The sequence below is a fragment of the Girardinichthys multiradiatus genome, chromosome 22 (assembly GCF_021462225.1).
Source record: "Girardinichthys multiradiatus isolate DD_20200921_A chromosome 22, DD_fGirMul_XY1, whole genome shotgun sequence".
Classification (NCBI taxonomy): domain Eukaryota; kingdom Metazoa; phylum Chordata; class Actinopteri; order Cyprinodontiformes; family Goodeidae; genus Girardinichthys; species Girardinichthys multiradiatus.
The window spans coordinates 21,734,144-21,761,111 of record NC_061814.1 but is presented as its reverse complement, the minus strand read 5'-3'; the positions used below and the strand labels follow the sequence as shown (position 1 = coordinate 21,761,111).

Sequence of the window (26,968 nt, the reverse complement as noted above, 5' to 3'; positions counted from 1 at the left end):
TGTAGAACCATCTATCAGCTTTCCAGAGACAAACCATGGAGACTAAAAGTGTTTGGGACTAAAAAGAATAGATTCTTGGATAAAGGGCATCGAAAATAAATTCACTAAGATCAAATTACCTGACTATACTTATGCATGTTGTTTTATTTCCCATTTACACAGACTGCTTTTTAGCTTCACTCTCAATAAATACATAGAACAAAACATATTTACTTAACTTCTGTTAGGAAATAAAAGCAAACAAACTGGATTGGACTTTGCTCTGGCCATCAATCAGATGCTTTTGTTATTCGAGTCTCCTAACGGGTGCATCATGCTATCTTTTCTTTTATATTGTTTTATAATCCTGTGCTGTGTTCATCATCATGTGACCCTTAAGGATGAAGAAGCCATACCCCTCATCAGCAAGTATTTCAACACCAAAGGGAGATATGAAGAAGTGAACCCATATCTCAGACAGGACATACTCGCTGTGAACAGGTCTATTTTGCAGCCTCCGTCTTCGCAGTGTCGGGAAATCCATCTGACGGCCATAATAAGACACGGGACAAGATACCCAACAGCCAAAAACATCAAGGAGATGCATCAGCTGCACAACATTGTCCTGAATAATTCCATAGGTGAGCATAGCTGGCTGCGTGAGATCCTTACCCAGTGGACGATGTGGTACATTGAGGACATGGACGGTCGACTGGTCCAGAAAGGTGTGGAAGATCTAAAGCATCTGGCCATCAGGCTGACAAGGCTCTTTCCTTCAATGATCTCTGAGGAGAAGCTTCGAGGTGGACTCATCAGGTTTATAACCAGCTCCAAGGACAGATGCGTTAATAGCACACTGTCTTTCAAAGCAGCACTGACAGAGATGTGGGCCATCAGAGGTATCATGATGATGATGACAGTGCAGCATGGATTCTTCAGTTTAACCAACTTTCTCAGTATAACCTGATGCTTTTTGTCCATGCAGATGTGGAGTTTGGCCACGAAGTAAACGATGCCCTCATGAGGTTCTTTGAGCAGTGCACCAGGTTTGTCCAGGAAGTAGATAAAAACCAGTCAGCTGCGATAGATGTGCAAAAGTTCAAGCAGGGGCCGGAGATGATGAGGGTCCAGGAGAAGATTGCAGAACATCTGGGAGTCCCATCCAGTTTCATCACATACGGTTGAATCCACCTTTAACATGTTGCATGCACTGTTTTCCTTTACTTTTTATCACAATTACACAATGGCTATCCTAAATTGCAGAAGTGCACCATGTTTTACTGCATTGTCATTGATAAATAAAGTATGTAAATAAATAAATCTTAGTTAAATACAAGTATGGGTTATAAGAGCAGCAGACACATTGCTTGATAGTAGAACATTACTAGGTGCATGTGTAAGAACTGTTTCCTGTTTGAGAGTTTTTAGATCATAGTTTAAAAACTTTAAAAACTCTTTTGGTCTTTCTTTTACATCGTTGTCCACCTAGCCCATGTGACTAACCTCCTTTACATTTCACCTGCAGATTTGGCTGAGGCAGCGTTTTTCTTGTGCACTTACGAATTTGCTGTCAAGACAATAAACTCCCCCTGGTGTCAGCTCTTTGATGAGGATGATGCAAAGGTTGGATTCTTATTTCCGATTACATCAATCTAATTTGGCTACCACTTCTAATATAAGATGCTATAGAGGATGGATGGATGGATGGATGGATGGATGGATGGATGGATGGATGGAAGCTGTTCTGTGTGAATTTGTTTGACAACATTATGAAACATACAACATCATGAAGACCAAGGAACATAGCAGACAGTAATCTTTGAGCTAGTTTAAACCATTGTTAGTTTATAAAGTCTAACTCTATTCTGTTCAATCCATCATCTGAAAAAGTAAAGAGTATAGCGCAGCTATTAATCTAGGCAGGCAAGACGCACATGGTATCTTTGGAGAAGCTGCCGGAAGCTCAGGTGGAAGAATATACTTACAGCATTAATTGTGCACTCCACAAATCTGGCCTTTATTAAACAGCAGCAAGAATAAAGCCACTGTTGAAAAAAAGTCATAATAAGTCCTATATTTGCAGTTTGCCCCAGGCCATCGTCATGTGGAAGAAGATACTCAGATCAGAAGAGATCAAAACTGAACTGTCTGGTCTGCATGTAAAATGCTAGATGAGATGAAAATCACTCTGAAAACAACATCCTGATGGTGTCACATGGTAGCACGGTAGTATCATTGTCATCATCATGGCAATGATTTTTCTTCCGCAGAGTCAATAAGGCTAGTTAGAGATAATGGAAAAATGGATGGAACTGAATATAAGGCAATCCTGGAGGAAATCTCCTAGAGGGTGCAAAAACTAAAGATTGGAGCAGAAATTCACCTACCTATGATACTAAACATACAGCCGGAGCAATGATGGAATAGTTGAGATCAAGGTACCGGTATATTCATTTGCTACATTGCCCTAGTCAAAGGCCAGTCCCAAATCCAATTGAGAATCTGTGATTCCATCCAATCTGACTGACCCTGTACTATTTTGGGAAGAAGAATGGGCAGAACCTTCTGTCTTTCACTGTGCAAAGCTGACTCATAACCAAATACAAATTCATACTACACTTTTCAGATTTTTACTTGTAAAATACAATGACATTTCTAGTTTCAACATGCCTAAATGTAACATTTCCAAGGGGTTTGAATACCTTTTGAAAGTGTTGATTTACACACTCTCTTTTTTCAGTGTATAGCTACATGGGATTTTTCTGCTTCAACAGATTATAGAGTATGCAAGCGACCTCATGGAGTTCTGGAAAAGAGGCTACGGTCATGACATTAACAGCAAGTCAAGCTGCATCCTCTTCCATGACCTGTTCAGTCGACTGGACAAGTCAGCCAACGAGAACAAGTGAGTGGATAATTAATTACCTTTAGTCTTGGAGCAAGCTCTTCTTTTTTGGTTGCTAGTATTTACACACACTTTATGTTCTCTCATGTAATCTAAATACATTTTCACTGTTGCATGTTTGTCCTCTGTGCTTCAGATTACATCAGCAGGTCAGTGAAGCGGTGACTGTCCAGATTGGGCACGCCGACACCCTTCTGCCATTACTCACCCTGCTTGGCTTTTTTAAGGACACAGTCCCCCTGACATCAACCAACTACGCCTCACAGACTCAACGCTCTTTCCGCACCAGCCACATGATGCCTTATGCTGCCAATTTCCTTCTTGTGTTGTATGACTGTGGAGAAGGAGGCATCAGACTTCAGCCTCTGCTAAACGAGAAACCTCTGACCTTCCCTGGTCTGACTGACCAGCAGGTCTCCATGCCGCTCTATGAAGATGTCCGAAAGCACTACAGAGACCTGCTCAATGGGTGTGACTTTGAGACTGAATGCCAACTGTTCAACAATCCTGATGAAGTTTAGGACTTAAATGTACAGCCTTTATTTCATTTGAATAAAAAAAGTAAAATTATCTCGTGCATCTGTAAATTAGTGGTTGAAGGTCAAGATTTTTTTTCATGAATTGTTAAGAATATTTTTATAATTTATTCCATCAGATTCTTCTCTATTAATTATGCAAATTAGGCTCCACGAAGAAGAGAATCTGCTCCTTTTTGAGACTGATTTAAAAAAAGATTTTATCAATAAGGCTGATAAAATTTTTGATATAAATCAGAATTAGACGGATTTTATTAGCTTAGCATAGCATATTAGTTTGTACATGACGCTTGAGCAATTTAAAACCACACAAGCCTATTATTTGTAAATGGATTTTGCCCATCTGGACATTTGCTGAAGCAGAGAACGTGTTGTTTCAATGTAAATGGAGTTACATAGATAGACATAACGTTAAAAGCTGCCCAACCTATTCTCCATACGGAGCTAAATTACTATTTTTCTAGTGAGGATTTAAATAGTTCCTAAAACTTCTAAAAATATTTGACAACCTCACATTTTAACTTGTATTGCTCTTAGTTTTTATGTCCCACCCCACATAGTGTAATAACAGCCGATAACATACACATTTTGGCCTTTTTTAATGTAATAAAGAAATTAATGTAATGACTTGCAAATAATATAATAAAGGTTTTGAGCGAGTGGCATAGTAAACGTTTGCTAATATCACATTTTACACAATTTGTAACACAAGTTATTCAATTAAAATCATATAAAAAACTTGTAACTATAGCCAGTGATGTAATAATACATAAATAACATTGAATTTAATGTCAATAAAAGCCTTTTTGCTGTTTTTGTTTTTACTTTGCTTGTCCAAACCAGGAAGAGTAGATGTCATAGTCTAATATGCATTCCTCAAGATTACATACAAGTAAGCATTTAAATCAGTTGTGTGATTTAATTAATCACTGTTAAGTACATTTGATAGTTTGATCACTTAGAGCAGTGGTCATGTGTTTGCTCTGTCCATCCATTGCATTAAATAGAAACATGTCACTAAGGTTGACTTAACCTAATAGTCATGTTTTTGGACTGTGGGAGGAAGCCAGAATACCCGGAGAGAACCAACACTCACCTAGGATTTGAACCTGGAATCTTCTTGCAAGGCTACAGTGCTAACCACCGTCTAACTGTGCAGACCTCGGTGTTAACAAGTTAACAAATAATGTGAAACCCTCTCATAATCATATCATTGACTTAAAAATTGTATTACACCATTGGCTTTATGACATTTTGAATTATTAGATTATTGTCAGGTATTAGGTTCCATGCCCATCATTAAGTTATTGCCACCATCTTTTCTGCTTTCTTTTGGATTATGATTAGAAACCCAATTTATCTTCTTTCCTCATGTCATTCTTATCTGGGTCTGCTTTAAAACATTGTTTTAGGTCTCTTGAAGGTGAACGAGTTTTTGCTGTTGTGTTTTCTTTTCTTCATAGTCTTTAACCACCCGGGCGCCGTTCATGCAAGAACCGCCTCTGTGTGTCACTTCAATTTCCGCAGTCTGATTGGTTGGTTTATACCACATGTATAACGTCACGCAGTTTGGCTTCTGCACTACAAAAAAAGAGATCATGACGAGCATTTTACGGAAAATCCTTTACTTTGCCACCATAACCGGCTTTTCCTGGTGTTTTCCTAACGACGTGAGTTCAGAGGAGAACCTGGATATACCGGCCATCGCCAAGTATTTCGGCACGAAAGGAAGGTATGAGGAAGTGAACCCTTATCTGATAAAGGACATACTCGCTGTAAATAGGTCTGTTTTGCAGCCTCCGTCTCCGCGATGTCGCGAAATCCATCTGACGGCCATCATAAGACATGGGACGCGATACCCGACGACCAAAAACGTGAAGAAGATGCAGAAACTTTATACGGTGGTCCAGAGCAGCGCCCGGGGGAAAGAGAGCTGGCTGCGGGAGATCCTGGCCGACTGGACGATGTGGTACAATGAAGACATGGACGGTCGACTGGTCCAGAAAGGTGTGGAGGACCTGAAGCATCTGGCCGTCAGGCTATCCAAGCTGTTTCCCTCAATGATCTCAGTGGAGAAGCTTCGAGGTGGATTCATCAGGTTCATAACCAGCTCCAAGCACAGATGTGTGAACAGCACGCTGTCCTTCAAAGCAGGGCTGACAGAGATGTGGGCCATCAGAGGTATCATCATGATGAGACAGCAGTATGATATTCCTGCAGGATCAGTGTAATCGGTGGCTTATTTTTTCCATTCAGATATGGAGTTTGAACATGCGGTGAACGATGCTCTCATGAGGTTCTTTGACCAGTGCACCAAGTTTGTGAATGAAGTTGATAACAACCCTTCAGCTTTGACAGAGCTGGACAAGTTCACACAGGGGCCAGAGATGAAGAGGGTCCAGGAGAAGATCGCTGACCGCCTGGAAGTCCCATATGATCTCATCACAGATGGTCAGTTCTAAAGATTTTAGGCAAACATACAGGAATGTTTTTTTTTTAAATCCTTTCTAAAACCAGAGATTATTTCACCAATAAATGCTACTGGTCTGCTGGTCTATTACCTTGCCTTCCATTTGTGTTTAGGGAGTGTTAATTAAGGACAGATTTTAAAAACAAAGCAAAGAATGTACTTTATAATATAGTTTGTATTTCAATTTGCAAGATCAGTTCTCCATGTTTGGTGGCTATTAAAGCAACCTTGGTGAGAATTCAGGATCATAACTTATAAATGCATTAATATCACAATTATCTCAATAGCGTGTAACCGTCACATTATAAGCTGCATAGTACCAACAGCTCTAACATATTGCACGTTGGCCTATTTTCCATTGATCAGCTCTGATTGGAGATCACGATTCGAATGTTTGCTGATCTCCAATCAGATCAATCACTGGGCAATATGGAGGCTCAGCTCCGTCCAAAGATTTTCTATTGGCTTGAGGTCTGGAGACTTGCTAGGCCACTCCAGGACCTTGAAATGTTTCTTACGGCACCACCTCTTAGTTGCCCTGGCTGTGTGTTCTGGTCATTGTCATGCTGGAATACCCAGAGACGACCCTTCTTCTTCTTCAGTGTTCTTACATGTCAACGGGCCTGGACTTGAGCTGCTTAAGCTGGGGGAACCTATGCGGTCTGCAGGATTTCATTCCATGGCAGCGTAGTGGGTTACGAACGGTCTTCTTTGAGACTTTGGTCCCAGCTCTCTTCAGGTCATTGACTAGGTCCTGCCGTGTAGTTCTGGGCTAATTCCTTTACCTTCCTCGTGATCATTGATGCCCTACAAGTTGAGATCTTGCATGGAGCTTCAGACCGAGGGAGATTGACTGTCATCTTGAACTTATTCCATTTTCTTATAATTGCGCCAACAGTTGTTGCCTCCTCACCAGGCTGCTTGGCTATTTTTCTGTAGCCCATCCAAAACTTGTGCAGGACTACAATTTTGTCCCTGGTAAAATTCTGACTAGCTATTTAAAAATCATACAATGTGGTTTTTCTGGATCTCTCACAGTTTACGTGTGCCTACTATTAAAATTACAGACCTTCTTGTGCTTTGCAAAATTGGCGGTGTATCAAATATTTATTTTTCCTGCTGTATTTCTCCTGCTGTATAAGTTGTGATTATTGATTTAATAGATGTATATAGTTTTGTAACAAAATGTTGTTATGTTCAGTGGAACTAATGTGGACTGCACTTTTGAGGTCTGTTCACATTAATATAGCCAAAAATATAGCTTTAACAACTGAATTCTTCTTTTCTAGGAGAAAAACTTTATCAATTATATAAACTATATAATCCAGGACAGAGCAGAGCATGGTACAAATCACATAATTTGCTTTTTGAGAAATTTTGGAACGTCACAGTTTTGAAAATATTACTGTAATTTACTCTAAGTGCGAATGATTTCTTATTTTAAGTGTAAACTATAAGCATCGTCTAGGTGAAGGCAACACTTGTTGCCTTGCAGCAAGAAGGTCCTGGGTTCAACTCCCGATCAGGTACTCTGGCTTCCTCCCACAGTCCAATGACATGCCAGGTTAATTGGTCTCTCTAAATTGCCCCTAGGTGTGCATTGTTGTTTGTGTGTTGCCCTGCAATGGACTGGCAACTTGTCCAGGGTGTACCCCACCTCCTGCCCACAGACTGCTGGAGATAGGCACCAGCTTCCCAGCGATCCACTATGGAAGAAGCAGTATAGAAAATGATTGACTAATATTACCATGCTCAAAGGAGTGGACAGTATAAACATATACTAAACCCTACAGTTCTTTCAATTTAAAAATTATTTATTAATCCCAAAGGGAAATTAAATGTTGTTGTAGCTCATATTATGAAGGTTTCTTCAAAGAGCCGTAGATGCTGATGAGTGTGGGCAGGAAGGATCTCCTGTAGAGGTTTGTATAACAGCAGATCTGAAGAAGCCTCTGACTGAAGATATTCTGTTGTTGTAGGACAGTCTCATGAAGAGGATGCTCAGGGTTCTCCATAATGTTCTTCATTTTATGAAGAATCCGTCTTTCCACAATGATCTCCAGAGGTTCCAGAGGAGTCCCCAGAACAGAGCCAGCCTTTTTTATCAGCTTGTTGAGCTTTTTTAAGTCCCTAGCTCTGATGTTGCTTCCCCAGGAGATGATGGCAGAAGAGATCACACTCTCCACAACAGACTTATAGAAGATATGCAGCATCTTGCTGCAAACACCAAAGGACCTAAGCTTCCTCAAGAAGTACAGTCTGCTCTGTCCCTTCTTGTAGATGGCTTCACAGTTGCATCTCCACTCTAGTCTGTTGTCCAGGTGAACACAGAGATATTTATATTCCTCCACCACCTCCACATCTTCTCCCATGATGGAAATAGTTTTTGACATATTCCTGTTTCTCTTAAAATCTACAATCATCTCCTTTGTTTTAGTCACGTTCAAGATGAGATGATTGTTTCCACACCATGCCACAAAGCGGTCCACCACCTTCCTGTACTCAGCTTCTTGTCCATCTCTGATCCACCCCACGACTGCAGAATCATCTGAGTATTTCTGCAGATGACAGGAGTCTGTCTTGTACTGGAAGTCTGAGGTGTACAGAGTGAAAAGTAATGGTGAGAGTACAGTCCACTGTGGTGCTCCTGTACTGCTGACTACCTGGTTAGACTCACAACCCTTCAGTATCACAAAATGTGGTCTGTTTGTCAGGTAGTCTTTGATCCAGGAGATTGTTGAGGTCTCCACCTGAGTCTTCTGGAGTTTCTGACAAAGCAAATCAGGTTGGATTGTATTAAATGCACTGGAGAAATCAAAGAACATGATCCTCACAGTGCTGCTGGCTTTGTCCAGATGACAGTGGGTTTGTTGAAGCAGGTGTATAATGGCATCTTCAACTCAGCAATAAGCAGACTAAAGGGGGTCCTGATATTTTATTGTTTGCTTACTCAGGTGGGCCAACAGGAGTCTCTCTAGGACCTTTATGATATGGGATGTCAGGGCAACAGGTCTATAGTCATTGAGGACTGATAGGTGAGTTTTCTTTGGTACCGGAACAAGACAGGAGGTCTTTCACAACACCGGAACCTTCTTCTGGGCCAGGCTAAGGTTGAAGAGGTGCTGCAGAATCCTACAAAGCTGCTCTGCACAGCCCTTCAGGTCTCTAGGGCTGACATGATCTGGACCTGCAGCCTTATTCCGATTCAGTCTCTCCAGTTGCATCTTCACCTGACTTCTTGAGGCACACAGGTGGAAGGGGGAAGCAAAGGAAGCATCAGCATCTTCTGATATTGTTGAAGGAAAACATGTAGAAACAGAAAGGTCCATGGCTGAGGTGGAAGATAAAACATTTGAGGTGTTACTGGACAGCTGTGGGTCAAAGGAGTGTGGGATGTCTGTTTGGCTGTGAGCAAGAGAGGAGGATGCTGAACTTGTTTCTGAACTGAACCTATTGAAGAATGTGTTCAGTTCATTGGCTCTGTCCAGACCTCCATCGGTCTGATCATCCTTTTGCTTGAAGCCTGTGATCTTCATCCCTGACCACACATCTCTGATCTTGTTTTGCTGGAGCTTGCTCTCCAGCTTCCTCTTGTACACCTCCTTGCTGTCTCTTATCTTGACTTTAAGTTGCTTCTGTTTACTCCTCAATAATTCCCTGTCTCCCTCTCTGAAGGCTCTTTTTTTCTTGTTAAGAAGGTCCTTCAGGCCATTGGTGATCCAGGGTTTGTTATTGGGGAAGCATTACACGGTTCTGATGGGGATGATGTTATCCACACAGAAGTTTATATAGTCGGTTACACACTCAGTCATGGCATTGATGTCCTCTCCATGTGGCTGGCACAGTGCGTCCCAGTCTGTAGCCTCAAAGCAACCTTGCAGAGCTTCTTCAGCTTCCTGTGGCCATTTTCTCACAGTCCTCTTTATTACAGGTTGCCTCTGAACAAGGGGCTTATATTTTGAGCAGAGAAAAACAAGATTGTGATCTGATTTGCCTAGAGGAGGTCTTGCCGCAGAGATGGATGAGTCCTTGACATTTGCATAAAACAAATCCAACGTTTTGTTTTGTCTGGTAGAGCAGCTGACAAACTGTTGAAACGTTGGAAGTGTAGCAGAGAGCGAAGCGTGGTTAAAATCACCAGAAATTGCCACAAAAGCATTGGGGTTTTGTATCTGTAGCTTAGCAACAACTGAGCTGATGGCATCACATGCAGTGTCAGCAACAGCGGAAGGTGGAACGTAAACTGTTGCCAAAATAACACTGGTGAACTCTGGGTAAATAATATGGACGAAAACTTACTGCCAAAAGTTCAATATCTGGACTGCAGAGATGACACTTCACAGTAGCATGTTCTGGATTACACCATCTGTTGTTCACAAGTACTGCCAGTCCACCTTCTTTATGTTTGCCGCTCCTCTGTAAATCTCTGTCTGCTCGTATGGTTCAAAAGCCCAGAGAGACGCTGGAGTCTGGGATATGATCCTGCAGCCATGTCTCAGTAAAACACATAATACTGCATTCCCAGTACTCTGACTGGGTCCTTTGTAGGGCTTGGAGTTCATCCAACGTATTTCCCAACGATCTCACATTGCCCATCATAATCGACGGAAGAGATGGTTTGAACTTCCTCCTTCTCCTCTCTCTTCTCTTTGCTCCTGCTCTGCATCCACGGCGTCTTCTTTTCAACTCATCAGGGATTTGGGGTTGTAGTTGAAGTATTATTTGAGCTTTTGAGATATTAATCAGCTGCTCCCGGTTGTAAGAAACAACCCGTTTGGCATGGCAATGCATCATAACAAATGTCCAAAAGTAGAAAAGTATTAGGAAAAATCCTCCAAGCTGCACAGCATCCAACACCGGAGTGAACAGTCGTCCAAAAAAAATCAACTGTATCCACCAGAGGAAGAGTTCCCAAAAAAGAATAAATCAGAATCAAAAATAATAGAGCTACTCCAACCTGCTGCCACGTTGAGCGGCACAATTCTAGAACATTCCGCGACAATATTCCCACCACTTCTTTTAATTTAATTTAATTAAAAAATGGAGAAAAAAAATAAGAACCCCTGTGATTATCCTTTTAAGACAATTATACAGTGTACACTAATATAAAAGGTAGTAATAATAATAATAATGATTGTGACAATAATGATTGTGAATAATGACATATACCTCTGAACGCATAAACTGTTTCCCTTCTCATGAATAATGTTTGAATATTTTCTGGCAGTTAGTTAATTTTAGCTATATGCTAGTAGAGCTGTTTGTAGTTTAACTATGTCAGTAAGTTTTAATAATTTTGATTGAATAAATAGTGGGTAAGTATGATCCAGGTGCCGAGCCTTGTTAATTACTCTCAGTGCCCTTTAACATCATTCCCAAAGTAAATTGGACGTGTTTGTCTTGTAAAGTGTCCTGGGATGATATTTGTTATTAATTGGCTCTATATTAATTAATTTAATTGAACATTAAGGAGCATATATATTACAACAGCAATCATCCACTGGGTACTGCTTCTGTTTCATATTTTACATTGAAAATGTCATCAGATAGTTGTGTACAGAATTTTACTGTGCATGTTTAAACACTAGGTGATGCTGTTTTCTAATATAAAGTTTCCTGGTCCTAATCATCTCAAACCCATTTTGTCCAGGAAGTGACTGTAAATTACTGTTTTTGTATAAAAAAAAAATGTCACAATATGGTTACAGCATTTAGCCTCCTCCATTTAACCAACATTTAATCTCCTGACCATCCATCTGATTAGATATCCCCCAAGAGGTATCATCTCAAGCAGAAGTCCAAACATGTGGAAGTTTTCTTTGTATTATGACAGTTTCAAAGGTTTGTTTTTTTTTCTGCTGTATGTGCTGCTTTTTATACTGCATGTATGTATGTATAATATTGCATATGAACAGTTTATTGAAAAAGAATCTTAAAATAAGTATGCTTCCCCTCAAGAAAAAGATATTGTTTCCAAGTTGTAAGTGCTTCACTAGTTATAAGTTCATTTTATGTGCTTATTTTACAGGTTAATTATATATATATATTTTTACTCAGTGTTTGTATTATAAGGTTTTAAAAGTTAGTCAGTCATTTTCTACCACTTCTTCTATAGTGCCTCACAGGGAAGCTAGTGCCTATCTCAAGCAATCTATGGGCGAGAGGCGGGGTACACCCTGGACAGGCGGCCAGTCCATCGCAGGGCAACACAGACACACACAGGACAAACGACCACACACACATTCACACCTATGGGCAATTTCAAGAGACCAATTAACCTAAGTCGTATTTTTGTGGGAGGAAGCCAGAGTACCCGGATACAACATACAATACAAAAAAGAAAATGTAGCAAGAAGAGCCATTCAACACACACGGACATAAACTGTTAATGGTCAAATTTTACGTGTATGAATTACATTCATTAAAATCTTATTTTTCCTGCAGATATGGTGGAAGCTGCTTTCTACCTGTGTGCGTATGAGTTTGCCATTAAGACAGTGAACTCCCCATGGTGCCGGCTCTTTGATGAGGTTGATGCGCAGGTACAGTCTCTTTTTTTATATCATAACTGATAGGTTAAGAATTTATAGTCATGTATTAATAATATTTTTCCATCATACAATAGTCATACAATATGCCTGAATACCTAAAGTATTATAGTCAATGCACACATTTTCAGCAGAATGTTGTTCTATAAATCTTTTAATGAAATTCTAGAGTGATTTAATATTTTTTTATTTTATTTCCTGTTGCCATTCCTTAAAAAACAATCACTTTGTGCTACATGAAAACTCTTCTTCTTACAAGATGTGTGTAGCCATCTTGGACTTCAATCTTCAACCAGGGGGTAGACAAGTACAGGCTACAGCATATTTTTAAGAAAAGTGCCTTATTTGTTTAATAGGTAGCCGCCTCAGAAATACGCCGGGTTTAGCAATTGGGTTAGCTCTCTATTCCATTTTTTACCAATATAATAAAATATCAATGGTTATAGTTGGAAAAATTAGCAGAAGGCTTTTGGAAGCAGAAACAGCGTGGGAAAGTCAGATGTTTCTCACCAACCCAGGCCTCCAAATCTACCTTACAAATAAAACTTGATGAAAAAAGCAGTTGTTTTGCACTTGGGACGATTTGCACCATATGTAATCTTTCACACACACAACGTGATGGTAACTCTCCTAGGAGTCATATTGCTTTAGCGTTTGAAAGTACAAAATGCAGAGGAGTAAATGTTTATACTATAGCGTTAGCAGCAGTGAGCCAGATCATGGAGCACATCCATTAGCAGACCCCACCGATTTCCAAACTTGAAACTAGATCATTATTTAGTTGAGTCTGATCTCTTTGTCATATCATCATGTTGATCTAGAAAGGTTTACAAGTTGGGACAGTATCACTGCGCTACTTGCCCCCCAGCTTGAGAACCGTGGTGTTGAAAGATTTCTTAAAAATTTATATTTAAGTTTATCATGAGGAGGACTGCGAAAAAGTGATAGATTTGGTGGGAACAGCAATGACAAATAGTCCCTAAAACTTTTAATAAGTTTTACAATACACTTTGGGACATTCACCTCTAGCCCAGTAACATGGTTGCTACATTAATCATTTTCATGCAATCACTGTCTTTCCATTAAATCTGTGAATAAAAATGAATGTCATATTTTATTGTCAGGTGAAAACCTCCAGACAAACGTTTCCTCTGATTTTCTACAGTGTTACTTCTTTCAGAAATGTTCTTACAAGCAGGCTCATAAAGCTCAATTAGACTTGCACAATAACCCAAGTCATACTAGTTAGCGTGCGCTGTATTCATGCATGTCCTAACGTTTTTGTTCTAATCGGGTTTAACAGGTTATGGAGTATGCACTTGATCTGAAGCAGTTCTGGAAGAGAGCCTATGGATATGAAATCAACAGCAAATCGAGCTGCATTCTTTTCCACGACATGTTCAGTCGTCTGGACAAAGCCCTCAATGAGCACAAGTGAGTGAACACTAATGGTGACTGCCATGGTTACCTGCTTTTAAATTTATGGGCAAAATAAATGATTCTGTTTCTAAATACTTTCATATATTTCTAATCCTTAAATCCATTAGTTTCTACTCTGACCAAAAACCTGCTCATGTTTTTAGCATTAGTGTGTTTTCAGCATTGGATTGGCCCAAGGAACAATCCTTATGATCTTAAGGGGTTATTGTCCAGGCAAATGATCAAGGGTGGGGGAGGGTTGATGGACTTTGGATAACAACCCTATGTTTAAACATCAGCCTAGCTAGGAGCAAACTATTACTTTTACTGAAATCCAGCTAGAGTGCATCCCGCTGGCTCTAAAAAGTCACCCTCCTCGAACGTGATATAAGCATAACATTTTCCCAACAGGAAAATTAAATCCAGCTAGATGGCTGGGTACACCCAAGTATCACTGGGCTCATGAGGGGAAATGCTGTCAGAACCTTTATTCTAAGCTGAGGGCCTTGAGAAACCACCCTCTTGTCCATCTGGGACATCCTAAAGACTCTGGTGCCAAAGTGAGGGCATTTTCCCCCTTTAATTAAATGCGTCTCTGTGTGTACAGTAATACAGATGCTAGAGATATTTTAGTAAAAAGGAGAAGAAAGTTTGACAGTTTTTCTTTCTGTCAATACAATGACTTGTCATTTTTTTTTTTTTTTTGTTAACATTTGATCCAAGACACTGAACTAATGCTTGACTATGATGTTTCAGAAAGTAAAAATGTGCTGTAAAGTTTAAACATTTGGCACCAGTTGTCAAATGGTTTACAAGTAGTAAATACAAAGTTTTCCAAATACCAGCATTTTAACAGACATTTAAAACAGCTTTGGACCAAGACTTTTTAGTTTTTGTTATTTTATTAATAAATAAAAACAAAGCAAAGAAAAACTATTTTTTATACATTGGCTCTGCTTGATTGAGCTTTGAAGATTTGTATCTCACTAAATCATTCTTATGAAACAGTACTATGCATTCTGGTTCAGTGAACATGTTGCTACAATGTCTGAAAATACATAATGCAGAAAAATACATTATTTTTGGTTTGTATTCCCATTAGCCATCATGGTGACCTAGCAGTCAGGTAACAAATCCCCCAGGTTTCCGAACGTGCAACTGGAACGAGGTTAAGTTGTCGCCATCCTGAAGTAGCCGGTTCATTTGTGTTCACTAAATAAACACCAAACTTTATTCTGAGTACCACTAAGGTCATCTCAGGTACCACCAGTGGTACCAAATTTTGAAGTACTGCCTTGACATTTTCAAACAGCTGATTCTGTTTGTTCCAGTTCGGGTCAGAAGGTGACTGAAGCTGTGACGATCCAGGTTGGCCACGCAGAGACGCTCCTGCCCCTTCTCGCCCTCCTGGGCTTCTTCAAGGACAGTGAACCTCTGACATCCATCAACTACGCCTCGCAGACACAGCGCTCCTTCCGCACCAGCCGTATGTTACCGTACGCTGCTAACTTCATCCTGGTTCTGTACGACTGCGGAGGAGGGGACATCAGACTACAGCCTCTGGTCAACGAGCAGCCAGTCGCCTTCCCAGGTGTGACAGACCGGCAGGAGTCCATGCCGCTCTATGGGGACGTCCGAAGACATTACGAAGAACTGCTGAAGGGCTGTGACTTTGAGACTGTGTGTGAGCTGTTCAAAAACCCTGCTGAGGTTTAAGGAACAAAGAGGTTTTATTGGCTTTAATCGGTTTTCTGCTCATAATGGGTGAACCCAGTGTTTCAGATGAGCAGATCGTTTTTAATGCTTTAAAAATGTGAGCCATTAATGCCTCACTGTTAGCTCCTGTGTGCAATCTGAATAAAAACGACACTTTCTTTGTTGGATAATGATTGTATTTTGGTCTTTGAACCACAAAGTGTTCCCTGCCTAGGAGATTTAATTTAAACTCTTTTACCCTACCAGTATTTCAGCTGCTCACCTCAATAAAATTTTTTCAAAGTGGGTTTTGTTGTGAGTTGGACATTGTTTCATTCAAACCAGCTTGTTGAATTTTTGAGGGTTGTTTAGGGTTCATCCAATTCCTTATTAATTAAAGATCTATGTTATTAAAATATCTAGATTTTATGTGGTTTGATCAAGGTACTACACTGAGTGGTGTGAAAAACGTTTGCAGTTCTGTTTTTGCTTTTTGTCCAAACCAGTGTTTCAGATCCTCAAATAAATTTTGATATACAACAGATATACATAAAGCAGTGTTCAAATAGCAATTGTTGGGACCCACAGCCATGGATTACAACATGAAAGTCCAGTACAACATTTTCTGGAACTTTCAAAATGAATTGCATTAACCTACTTCCAGCCAGACAGCGGACTTCCCGTGATGTCACTGTCCGTATATAAACCTTCCCCACCCACCTTCATTTCATGAAGTTTGGTTTTGTTTGTGTGAAACTCAGCCATCTTAGTGCTAGTGCTGTGTTTGTGCTTGTTTTAAAGTTAAAAACTTTATTTAAAGGGTGATTTTAAACACAGAAGATTGGCCATAACGTGCCGTCCATGTTTATGCATTTTAACCCTTTTATTAGTGGCATTTTAAAGGTATGTGTTTGATTCTGATTATAAGCTACAAGCTTCTTTTGTTAGTTTTAACTGCTGACAGCTAAGAACACCTTGCCTGCTAAGATCATTTACCCAAAAAGGTTGTTGGTTTTCAATCTAGTAAAATATTTCCCTAAACATTATTTTACTAAACCTGATATCTAAGTAAACACCAATAAGCCCAATTTCCCCAGAAAGATTAGGTTCTTTTCCAAAATAATATTCCCTTAAATATTATTTTACTATTTCTTTAATAATATTTCTTTAAATATTATTTTAATAAATAACGTCAGCTAATTAAACACTGTTGACAATTGGTCATCCAGAAGGTTGGTTTTATTCAGCAAATTATTCTTAAAATATTATTTTATTAAAATAATATTTTATCTGATCTTGCATTGTGAATGGTTGTCTAAATGTTTGCTGATTATTGCCTAAGTTAGTTCCAAGGTTAACTTCACTTCACTTCCAGATTCTTCAAGATAATCCTTGGTTCTCAAACATAAACATTGCATGGTAATGTTGCATTTCGGTCAGGGTTTTCAACCATCTTTAATCAACTTGTTTATATTGTACATAGCCCATTAGACTACGTTATTCTTTAATTCTGCTTAGTAGTTTAGTTGGATTGTTTTAGCATAGTAAAGAGTTTGTTGATTGAAATATGTTTGACTTTGAGTTGACTTATTTTTGTTAAGAAATTCTTATATTTTAAGAAATTGTGTGAATTCATTCCATGTGTGTGCAGAGTTTTGCTGTTCACTAATGTCAGAGCTCGTCTCACACCTTTCTATTTTGTCCTAATACCACCGCCTTATTGGGCTGGTATTCACAGGACAACCCTTAACAGACCGAAATATTGCTTAATAAATATTAAAATATGAATATTAAATAATATATTCATTTTCATAATTACAACACAATTTACTTTAGTTACTGAAGAAAAAGTAATTATGTGGAAAAAGTATTTGGCCCCTAAACCTTAAAACCAGCAGCAACAACTACTGTCAAACTTTAACTGGCAAGTTTTTTTACATGGCTGTGGTGAACTGTCAGGTTCAAACAACCTAAATTACTTATAATCATAACAAAAAGAAGAGAAAGACAAAGAATTAGTTATTTTACTCACTGCGAGGAGAACGGACAGTGGTGTGCTTTCAGTTACAAATCTCCTACCGCTCTGAAAACCATCTGTCCGCACCTCTCTTTTTATTATCTTTGGGGATTCCCTAGTTACAATACATGTTGCAGCTCTGAAGGGTGGGATAAACAGCTGCAATGTAAACAGGTCATATACATCATTATCTTGTAACAACACACTTCCACAGTCTCCCCCATCTTAAGATCAGTGTGTCTTCTGTTCAGCACAATCAGCCACCATCTTTATGACATCCTCAACTGTGACTGCTTCCTTCCTGGCTTCACCTTTGATCCTTGCCTGCATACAACTCACCACATCCTTACTCACACATACATCATGAAAGGTTATAAAGATCAAATAGTAAAGTTAAAGACAAGGAAAAATACAAAATAAAACTATATACAATTATTCCAACATTTCCCCCCTGTTTATCTTATACTTGCTCATATCACTTAAACAGCCACTTCATTTGGATTTTTAACTGTAAGATAATTTTTCATGAGTACAAAGACAATTATACTCAGAGGGACTTACTGACATTTAAACCACAGAATCATATAGAGATGGATCTGGGTATAGGTCAGAAAAGTGGTCGGTCGGATCATCATTATCTTCATCATCCTGATGTTTAAGTAATGGATAGAGTTGGGTAACTCTGTCTTCTATAGGAGAAATAGCTGTGGTGATGAAACAGTTAAGCAGAGAACGAAGGCAGGGAATACAACAACATCCACACAATGTCAAAATTGCAGCAAAGGAAATTATTACTGATGATACTAAAATTTTATACTTCCCAAAGACATCCAGCCAGGAGTCCCACATCGAGGTGTCTACTCCAGAATGCTCCTTCATTTTGCCATTTAGAGATCTCAAACCTTTTATGGCTTTAGTGAGGCAACCATCAGTCAGCACCAGTGTTGTTCGGTATGAATGTGCAACATTTTTCTCCAAAAATTGCACAAACTCCTCCTTTTTCAGCTAACAACATGTCCAAAGCAATTCTATTCTGGAATGCTATCAGGGAAGTTGAAGCCAATTAGTCATGGACAGCTTCAAACCCGCTTTGTGTCCAATTTCCTAGTTTTTGAACATTGTATCGAATATAGTTGATCCTGTCTACGTTTTAGTTCATTGTACACCACCAACAGATACTTGATTCAAATCTTACGGCTACTTGATCAGTTAATTTATCTTCATCAATAGCATCTATGTATGTAGAGTCTCCCTCAGTCTGCCAAGCTGCAGCTCTGCACTTTCTATTATGCCAATCATGTGGATTTGACACTAGATAGTCCATCTATTACTTCATCTACTGACATAGGATATATTGAAACTGGTAACAATAAAGTGACTAGAGCACAGAGTCCCGTTACTTTTTGAAGGTAATCGATCAAACAACCTGTCATCACCACACCACCACCAAATGTCTCCTCTAGAGACTGGTTTAAAATACTTATTTACTTTTACAGTTGTAATACACCATACTGCAGTGAGATTCCCCAATTTATTGCCTCTCTCTGTCATATTTATACATTGTAGTTTCCAGTGGTGACCCGTTTATGGAATACTGGTTTGTTCTCATCTGCTCTAATTACAGGAAAAACAGAATCCCAGTGCTGACACATTTCATTAGGATTGGTTTGATTCATTACTTCCATCACACAGGGTTGTGGTATCACAGCTGGAATTACTTGTAACAAAAGCCTGGGACCCAAACACACAACACAATCTCTTTTAGTCATGTTAGCCGCTTGCTCTACCATCAATAACTAATAATTATTATTATTATTATTTGTTCCTGATACTCCAGTAATAACCTGGAACCAGTCATGTATGGTTAAGTTTCCTAACATAATTTTTACTCTCTTCACTGTGGCCTTAGGGGAGAGAGTCGTTACAGTTTTTACTTCACAAACAAAAAGGTAAAAGTTTGGGTCTGACTCTGAAACCCAGGCCCACAGGAGAAAACCCCAACATTTTCCTCCTGATAAAACGTAGTCGGGAGGAAATAGAGAGTTATGTGTGAGGTTAATGGTTACCTGGATTGCATTATCAGCTTTATGGAGTCTAAACAACTTATTTTGATGACTAGCATAAGCAGTGGTGCCCCACTTGTGGGTGTCCAATTGTTTCCTTCATCAGCTACCATCATGGACCATGAGGTGTCTCTTCTATCATTAGTTAAGTACCATTTATAACTTCTATAATCCTGTCCTATCCTTCCTCGTTGGTCAAGCTAATGAGTGGGATCAGCACCACAGCTATGGTTTTAGATTTCACGCACACTTGAATGCCATAAGTATAAGAAGTTTGTTTAGTGCACATAGTTAGGTTATCTTGCCTTCCTTGGTTTAACGCTACTCGTTTAATATGACTCATAGCAGGTGTTGTTACATTCTGATTTATCTTGACTGGTTCCCAGAAGTACCAGAAAAATAAGAAAATCAATATGAGAAAAAATATCAATGCCCAGCAACGGAATGCACTGCTAATCCATCTAAGAGTCATTTTGGCTGAAATTATGACTCCTCTAAGTGGTTCCAGTGTCTTAATTTTCTTCACTGACTTTCGGGTCTCTCCAGCCTCTAAATGTCTGGGTCCACCCTATTATCAGACGGTAAACCACTTCCCCTGGCGGAGCTTTCAACCGAAATGACCTTTATACAAAGTTACGGTGAATCCAGGTTGACCTCTCAGCTATTTTTACTGCTGTAGGAGTGGTTAGTCTCCTGGTTCCACTAGTTGGTTTTCCTGCTGGGAAATAGAACATTCCTCATTAGTTTGATTTTATTTCTGTTACTTTTCTAACATACTCCTCATATAATCAGCTAGGTTGGCTTCTTCATCTAACTCCCACTGATTTTTTGAACTGTGGTAATCCGTATGGTATTCCAGATAACGTTTCATAGGATGTTAGCCCTGAGGTGCTTGTAATGTTTATATATAGTTTTACTAGATCTAGACACTGCGTCCATGGTCTTCCTGTCTCTTCAATACACTTTTTCAGGTGGTTCTTTATAGTCCCATTCATTCTTTCCACTAATCCAGCGCTTTGAGGATGGTAAGCGCAATGGTTTCTCAGATTTATGTGAAACATAATTCCTATTTTCTTTATTATTTGATTTACAAAATGGGCTCCATTATCACAATATATTTTCTCAGGAATCCCATATCTGGGAATGATATCTTTACACAGTTCTTTTGCTACAGTTAAGGCATCTGGATGTTTAGTTGGAAATCGTTGTTATCCATTTAGAAAATGCATCTACAATGACTAAACAGAACTTTTTCCCTTCACTGTGGTTTAACTCAATAAAATCCATATGAATTGTTTGGAAAGGGTATTGTGGTTTTGGAAATTGTCCCCTTCGTGGGCTTAAATTCCTTTGTGGATTATGTTATGCACATGTTAAACATGTTCTACAAAAATATTTTGAATAAGAATTAAATCCATAATATTTATGTATCTGTCCTACCATTCCTCCCTGTTGAGACATGTGAAACACGATGGCTCAATATTGCCGCCCATTTATATAGGTTCTTTGGTAGGACAGGTTTATTATCTGGTCAAATATAGATTTTATCTTATAATGCGGCTCCATGTTTTTTGTTTTTTTTCCACATTTCTATCTCCTGTGGTGGGCTTTGTTGTTGCATTTCTTTTAACACTGTATCTTTTGTCACCAATGCATATCCTGTTTGTATCTTCCCTCTCTCATCATTTCTGGCGGAACCATGCACATAAACTATGTCGCCCTGTACCAGAGGTGCAAATCACTTCTAGTTTTTGCTTCTTTTTCTGCTAATTCTTGACAATCATTTTGAAATCCATCTTCAGGTGTGGGTAACAATGTTGCTGAGTTTAAAGTGGTGCACCTTTGTATAGTTAAGTGTGGTTGTGACAGTAAGGTTGACATGCAGGACAAATGTCTAGCAGGTGATAGAAAGGTCATATTTGTTTGCAGTAATAATACTGAAACTGCATGGGGAACTCTTAAAGTTAAAAGGTGAAACAACACTATTGACTGACTTCAACTGCCATTGAGGCTGCAATTACAGCTCTCACACAATATGGTTGCGCACATGCAATACTATCTAATTTTGAAGAGAAATAGGCTATTGGTTTCATTTTATCTCCATGTTGTTGAACCAGAACTGAAGTCATAAAATATCCCTTGCAATCTACCATCTGAACAAATGGTTTACTATAGTCTGGTAATGCTAAAGCTGTACTGGAAACTAGAACTTATTTTATGTTGGTAAATGCTTCTTCAGCTTCTACACTCTATTTCAGTTCAGACGTCATTTTTAGCTCTTCCTCATACATTAGTTTGTTTAATGGAGCTACTATTTCTGCATAATTTGGCACCCAGTTTCTACAATAATTAGTTAGTCCAAGGAAGGACATCATTTGTTTTTTTATTACTGGTTTTGGAACTTGTAATATTGCAGTCTTTCTTTCTACTACAATTGTGCGTCCCCCCATAGTTACTTTTAACCAATAATCTACATCCTCATAACCTTCTTTGTCCATTTTTCTTAAATCACGTTTTGTACTTTTAATTATTGCATCCTGTAGATTAACAAATTGTTTAGAGTTTAATCGACCATCATAATGATATGTGGTTATCCATTTATCTAAATATTTAAATTTTAATATTTTAATTTGATCCTGTACTTCTATAAATTTCCAATCTTTGCATTGTTATTAATTTTTTAGTTTATTTTTACTTGCCCCTTTGGCAATCCTACTACTTTGGTATGAGGCAAACCTAGTGGTTTAAATACTCCATTCATTTCTCACATTCACACATTTTTTAAACGCGGAATTTTCTTAGTATTTCTTTTTAAATACTTATACGCGGACTCCGCCGTCCTTGAAACACGGAATTTTTTGTATTATTTCTTAATACTTTTTCAGGACTCCGCTGTCCTACTTTTACCTGTTAGGGCCTAGGATTCACAGGGTTTTATTTCACGCAATGAACCCCAGTCATTTGTCACACTTTTTAATCCAAACTCAAACTCACCACTTTGTCTTCCTCTCTCTCTCGGAGTTCCGTCAGCCGTCAGACCCCAGCGGGCAGGCCGAGATCCAGTCTCGGAAAGGGTCTGTGAGTCTCCCTGATGAAGACTGCCGTGCGCACGGTCTTTACTGGAGTCCACCAACCCGCTGGAATCCTCAGGCGTATTTGGACTCCGGCTCGAAGGACCAAAAAATGTCAGATTCAAACAACCTAAAATACTTATAATAATCACAAAAAGAAGAGAAAGACAAAGAATGAGTTATTTTACTCGCTGCGAGGAGAACGGACAGAGATGTGCTTTCAGTTACAAATCTCCTACCGCTCTGAAAACCATCTGTCCGCACCTCTCTTTTTATTATCTTTGGGGGTTTCCTAGTTAAAATAAATGTTGCAGCTCTGAAGGGTGGGATAAACAGCTGCAAAGTAAACAGGTCATATACATCATTATCTTGTAACAGCACACTTCCACAGTCTCCCCCATCTTAAGATCAGTGTGTCCTTTGTTCAGCACAATCAGTATGACATCCTCAACTGTGGCCCTGTCCCAATACCCACATTACACCCTACGCCCTCTATGAAGTGTTTACTTTGTACAAGTGCATGTAAGGGTTGAAGTGCGCAGGTTACAAGCGTGCAAAATTGGAGAATTGGGACAGTAGGGGTTACGTCATCGACTTGCACCTCTGCACCGTAACTGCAATGTCAAAAAGGGCGGGAACCGGCGCTGTTTTCACAGTCTTGCTGCTAAAACAACTATTTAAAACTGCAACAAGCAATTGTTTTGAGGAGAAGAAAGTGCAGGAAGCGAAGGAGGCTTATACACCAGACTCTCTCCGCGCCAGTGTTTGTTTGAAAGGTAACTTCAGTGTTATGGCCTACTGACTGACCAGACTCACTCTGAACCCAGTGATATCTTACTATGTTGAGCCTGGAAAACCAGTAAAAAAATATATTTGTCGGCTTGCTGTCTAAAGTTTACGCAATTCTTATTATTCTGATTTGATGGCTGGTTACGTTGACAGTTGTGATTGGTTTTTGCTTAGAACGTCATCCACAGCAGTGAATTGTGGGTAATATACTTCGGCGAAGCCCGCATCGAAGCGGACTTCGCCGAAGGGCGGATGTGGGGCACAAAGAGGGCGGGGCGAAGGACCACTCTGGAGAATTGTGACACACTATGCAGTCGAAGCCATCAACGGGAACGCGCAATTCAGGGACACAAGGGTGGAAGTGCGGGTATTGGGACAGGGCCCCTGACTGCTTCCTTTTCAGCTCCACCTTTGATCCTTGCCTGCAAACAACTCACCACATCCTTACTCACACATACATGAAAGGTTATAAAGATCAAATAGAAAAGTTAAAGACAAGGAAAAATATAAGATGAAAGGAAAAATATAAGATAAAACTATATACAATTATTCCAACATGAACCTTTGCCTAACTCTGATTTGCAAACCCGTTTCAATGAAGCCACACTAGAGACTCTTCAAGAATGAACAACCTGTTTAAGGTCATGCCACAGCATCCCAATCAGATTTGTCCAGACTTTGACAAGACCGCTTCAAAAGCTTCATGTTTTTTTAGCCCTTCTGAGCTGGAGTTGCTGGTGCACTTTGGATAATTGTCTTATGGTGTGACACAATTGTGCTTGAGAGCAAAGTCACCAACTGAGAGCTGGACATTTTCCTTAAGGATTTTCTGCTTGAGAACAGAATTCAAAAGGTGAATACCTGAGGCAATTTAAACCCAAATTTAGAGGAATAATGAATATGATCTGGATATTCTGTTGCTTTTCCTATGTTTATTTAACTTGTGATGTTGTTGGTAATTTAATAAATACAGTGAACAAATTACCCTTTATCTCTGACAATCAGCTAAATTTTTACTGACATCTAAAGTCTGGTTCGACAAGTTATGAACAATGAAATCAAGTCGAAGCAGTTCTGGAAAGCAAGTGATGTGTAATGCATCAAAAGCAAATGCATTTGCAGCCTGTTGCATGATGTGTTCAATTAACTGGATTAAACGGTCAAAGGCAACAAGTAACCACTTAATTTGCAGTGATGAAAACAGTATTGTACTTATTGGGTGTAGGGGCAGCAGACGGTTTCTCAAATGACCTCCGAAAACTAAATTCAAGTCACAGCACACTGTAAAGCATGGTGGCTCAGGCAGCATGCTGTGGGGATGTCTCTCATATTGTGATGTGGAGCCAATTTGTCACATATCAGGGATCATGGAATCAGGTTGAATACATCAAAATGCTTAACTACATCATGTTGCCTTAAAACAGATGTTTTAGAAAGAGATTGATTCAACACACACAGACCAGCAATATTAACAAAATGGAGTGATCAATTCGATCTCCGGACCTTAATCCAATCAAAAATTTGAGTGGTGATATCAGAATAAGCAGATTCTGAGCCAAAACCTCCGGAGGAGTCCGATCCTCCTGGGCTGGAATAACTTCACAGATTGACGCTGTTCTCAGAAATAATTCTTAAAATAAATATTGCCTCAGTGATTTACATGAAAGCAACATCTTTAAACATTTTTTCCTCTTTCTACAGTAAATGATTAAGCTTGAAAAAAAATGCAGACAATGCTATTTTTTTTTTAAACAGCCTTATTTGTCTTTCTTTACTTCTTGATAATGAATTGGATTTTACTTTCTGCATGTTTTCCTTTGGAATACAAGCATATTCACAGTGCATTTGTGTCCACCGAAACAAAAATATATTAAAAGACTTTGAGCTTTACTTACTTTTGAAACACGCTGCTATGGTTTTGCGCACAGCTAAATATGTTATACTTAATTTGTACTTCAGTCTTAAAACCTACTGTTCCTGGACTGAATCGACAGGTTTTTGTTACAATCTTTCTCATGATCACTGTAAGGCAGTAACTCACTCATCCTCAGAAGCATTTGCCTTAAATTTGCAAGCACTAACAGCCTGTCGAGCCTTTGCAGCAAAAAAAAAGATCAGTTGTCAATGCTTTATTTATTTGCTTATAGCTTTTTTAACAATCACTAATAGATGTAAGGACATCACATCTTTGTGGAAGTCCTATCCTGGTTTGATGATGAGATAAGGACACAAACAGAGCAAGACGCAGAAAGCCATCAGCGGGCAGGTTGGGTAGAATACAGAGTCTGAATAAATCCAAGACTTACAGGGAAAGAGAAGAGAAAGCAATAAAGCAGAAGGCATATACTGTATATAGGTGAGGTGATGGTAGGATTGGAGACAGGAAAGTGATTTCATTGATGTGGAACAGCTCACAGGGACCAGTATCAGAGAGCAATAGAGCGTGGGTGAGTAAATAAACACAAAAAAGGAAACACAGAGAACAAACAATCAGAATATGAGAGAGCATTTACAGCAAAACCCAAAACAAAAGAACAATTAACAGTGCAACATCAAAAGTGACAAAACTCAGACCAGAATCAAAGCTCTGCAGGTCATAACAGTATAGTGGACAGGAGCAATACTGATTTAGAGATTTGTGAATGAAACTAATCATTTGCTACTTATATGACTCTTCGTAACTTTAAGGTTTAATATTTCCTTAAAGAATCGAGAAGTGAGTTGGCAACCTGACAAAGAGTATCTGTGCGGACTCACGGTTTTTGTTTCAACTCTGTTTACAACATTCCTCCAGTTCCACAAGGTTTTTGGGCCTTTGTTTAAGCACAGCTCTCTATCATTTTCACAACATTTCCATGAGGTGAGAACTTTGACTAGGTCATTGCAGCACCTTGAATCTTTCCATTTTTGACAACTGTATTTCTGATTTGCTGCTGTGCTAGAGAAATTAGATTATAGGTAAAATATATTTTGAAAGCAAAACACGGTTTTTGTGAGAGCCATCCCAGTAGTAATCTATAGAGTCATTCACCTTTTTCACCAAACTGGAATAGTTGTTTTATAAAGGCTCAAACACAAGCGTCTAAGTAAGCTGCCTCAAGTCATTTGTGAATACCTGGACTTGTCCCACAGGAGTATGAGCTTTAAAAAGCACCCCAAAGTGTTTATGTTAATTGGAAGTTATCATCTGCTTCAAGGTTGTACATGTTGTACATTCACAGATTAAACTCTGCATACCTCGGTTGTAACGAGTTGTTTTTGGTACTGGTACCATGCCTTTCTGTCATTTTGGAACCAGTCTGCCAATTCTCCCCTGACCTCTGATATCAACAAGGCATTTTTATTCACATAACTGTTGCTCACTGGATATTTGACTCTCTTGAAACAGAGATTGTTGTGCGCACAACCATGCCTCATTAAAAGTCACTTAAATTCCTTTCCTTACCTATTCTGATGCTGAGCTCCAGCAAGTCACG

At 39.2% G+C, this 26,968-nt stretch overlaps 2 protein-coding genes across 2 annotated transcripts; both read left to right on the top strand.

Moving 5' to 3' along the window:
* The first annotated feature begins 262 nt into the window (after positions 1-262).
* Positions 263-3,454, top strand: LOC124859644 (multiple inositol polyphosphate phosphatase 1-like). Its single transcript, XM_047352540.1, has 5 exons — positions 263-878; positions 965-1,159; positions 1,505-1,602; positions 2,754-2,884; positions 3,021-3,454. The coding sequence occupies exons 1-5, from the start codon at positions 278-280 to the stop codon at positions 3,403-3,405; spliced, it is 1,410 nt and encodes a 469-aa protein (XP_047208496.1). The 5' UTR covers positions 263-277; the 3' UTR covers positions 3,406-3,454.
* A 1,510-nt stretch (positions 3,455-4,964) lies between these two features.
* LOC124859643 (multiple inositol polyphosphate phosphatase 1-like) lies at positions 4,965-15,860 on the top strand. Its single transcript, XM_047352538.1, has 5 exons — positions 4,965-5,601; positions 5,677-5,871; positions 12,335-12,432; positions 13,742-13,872; positions 15,189-15,860. The coding sequence occupies exons 1-5, from the start codon at positions 4,971-4,973 to the stop codon at positions 15,571-15,573; spliced, it is 1,440 nt and encodes a 479-aa protein (XP_047208494.1). The 5' UTR covers positions 4,965-4,970; the 3' UTR covers positions 15,574-15,860.
* The last annotated feature ends 11,108 nt before the right edge of the window (positions 15,861-26,968 follow it).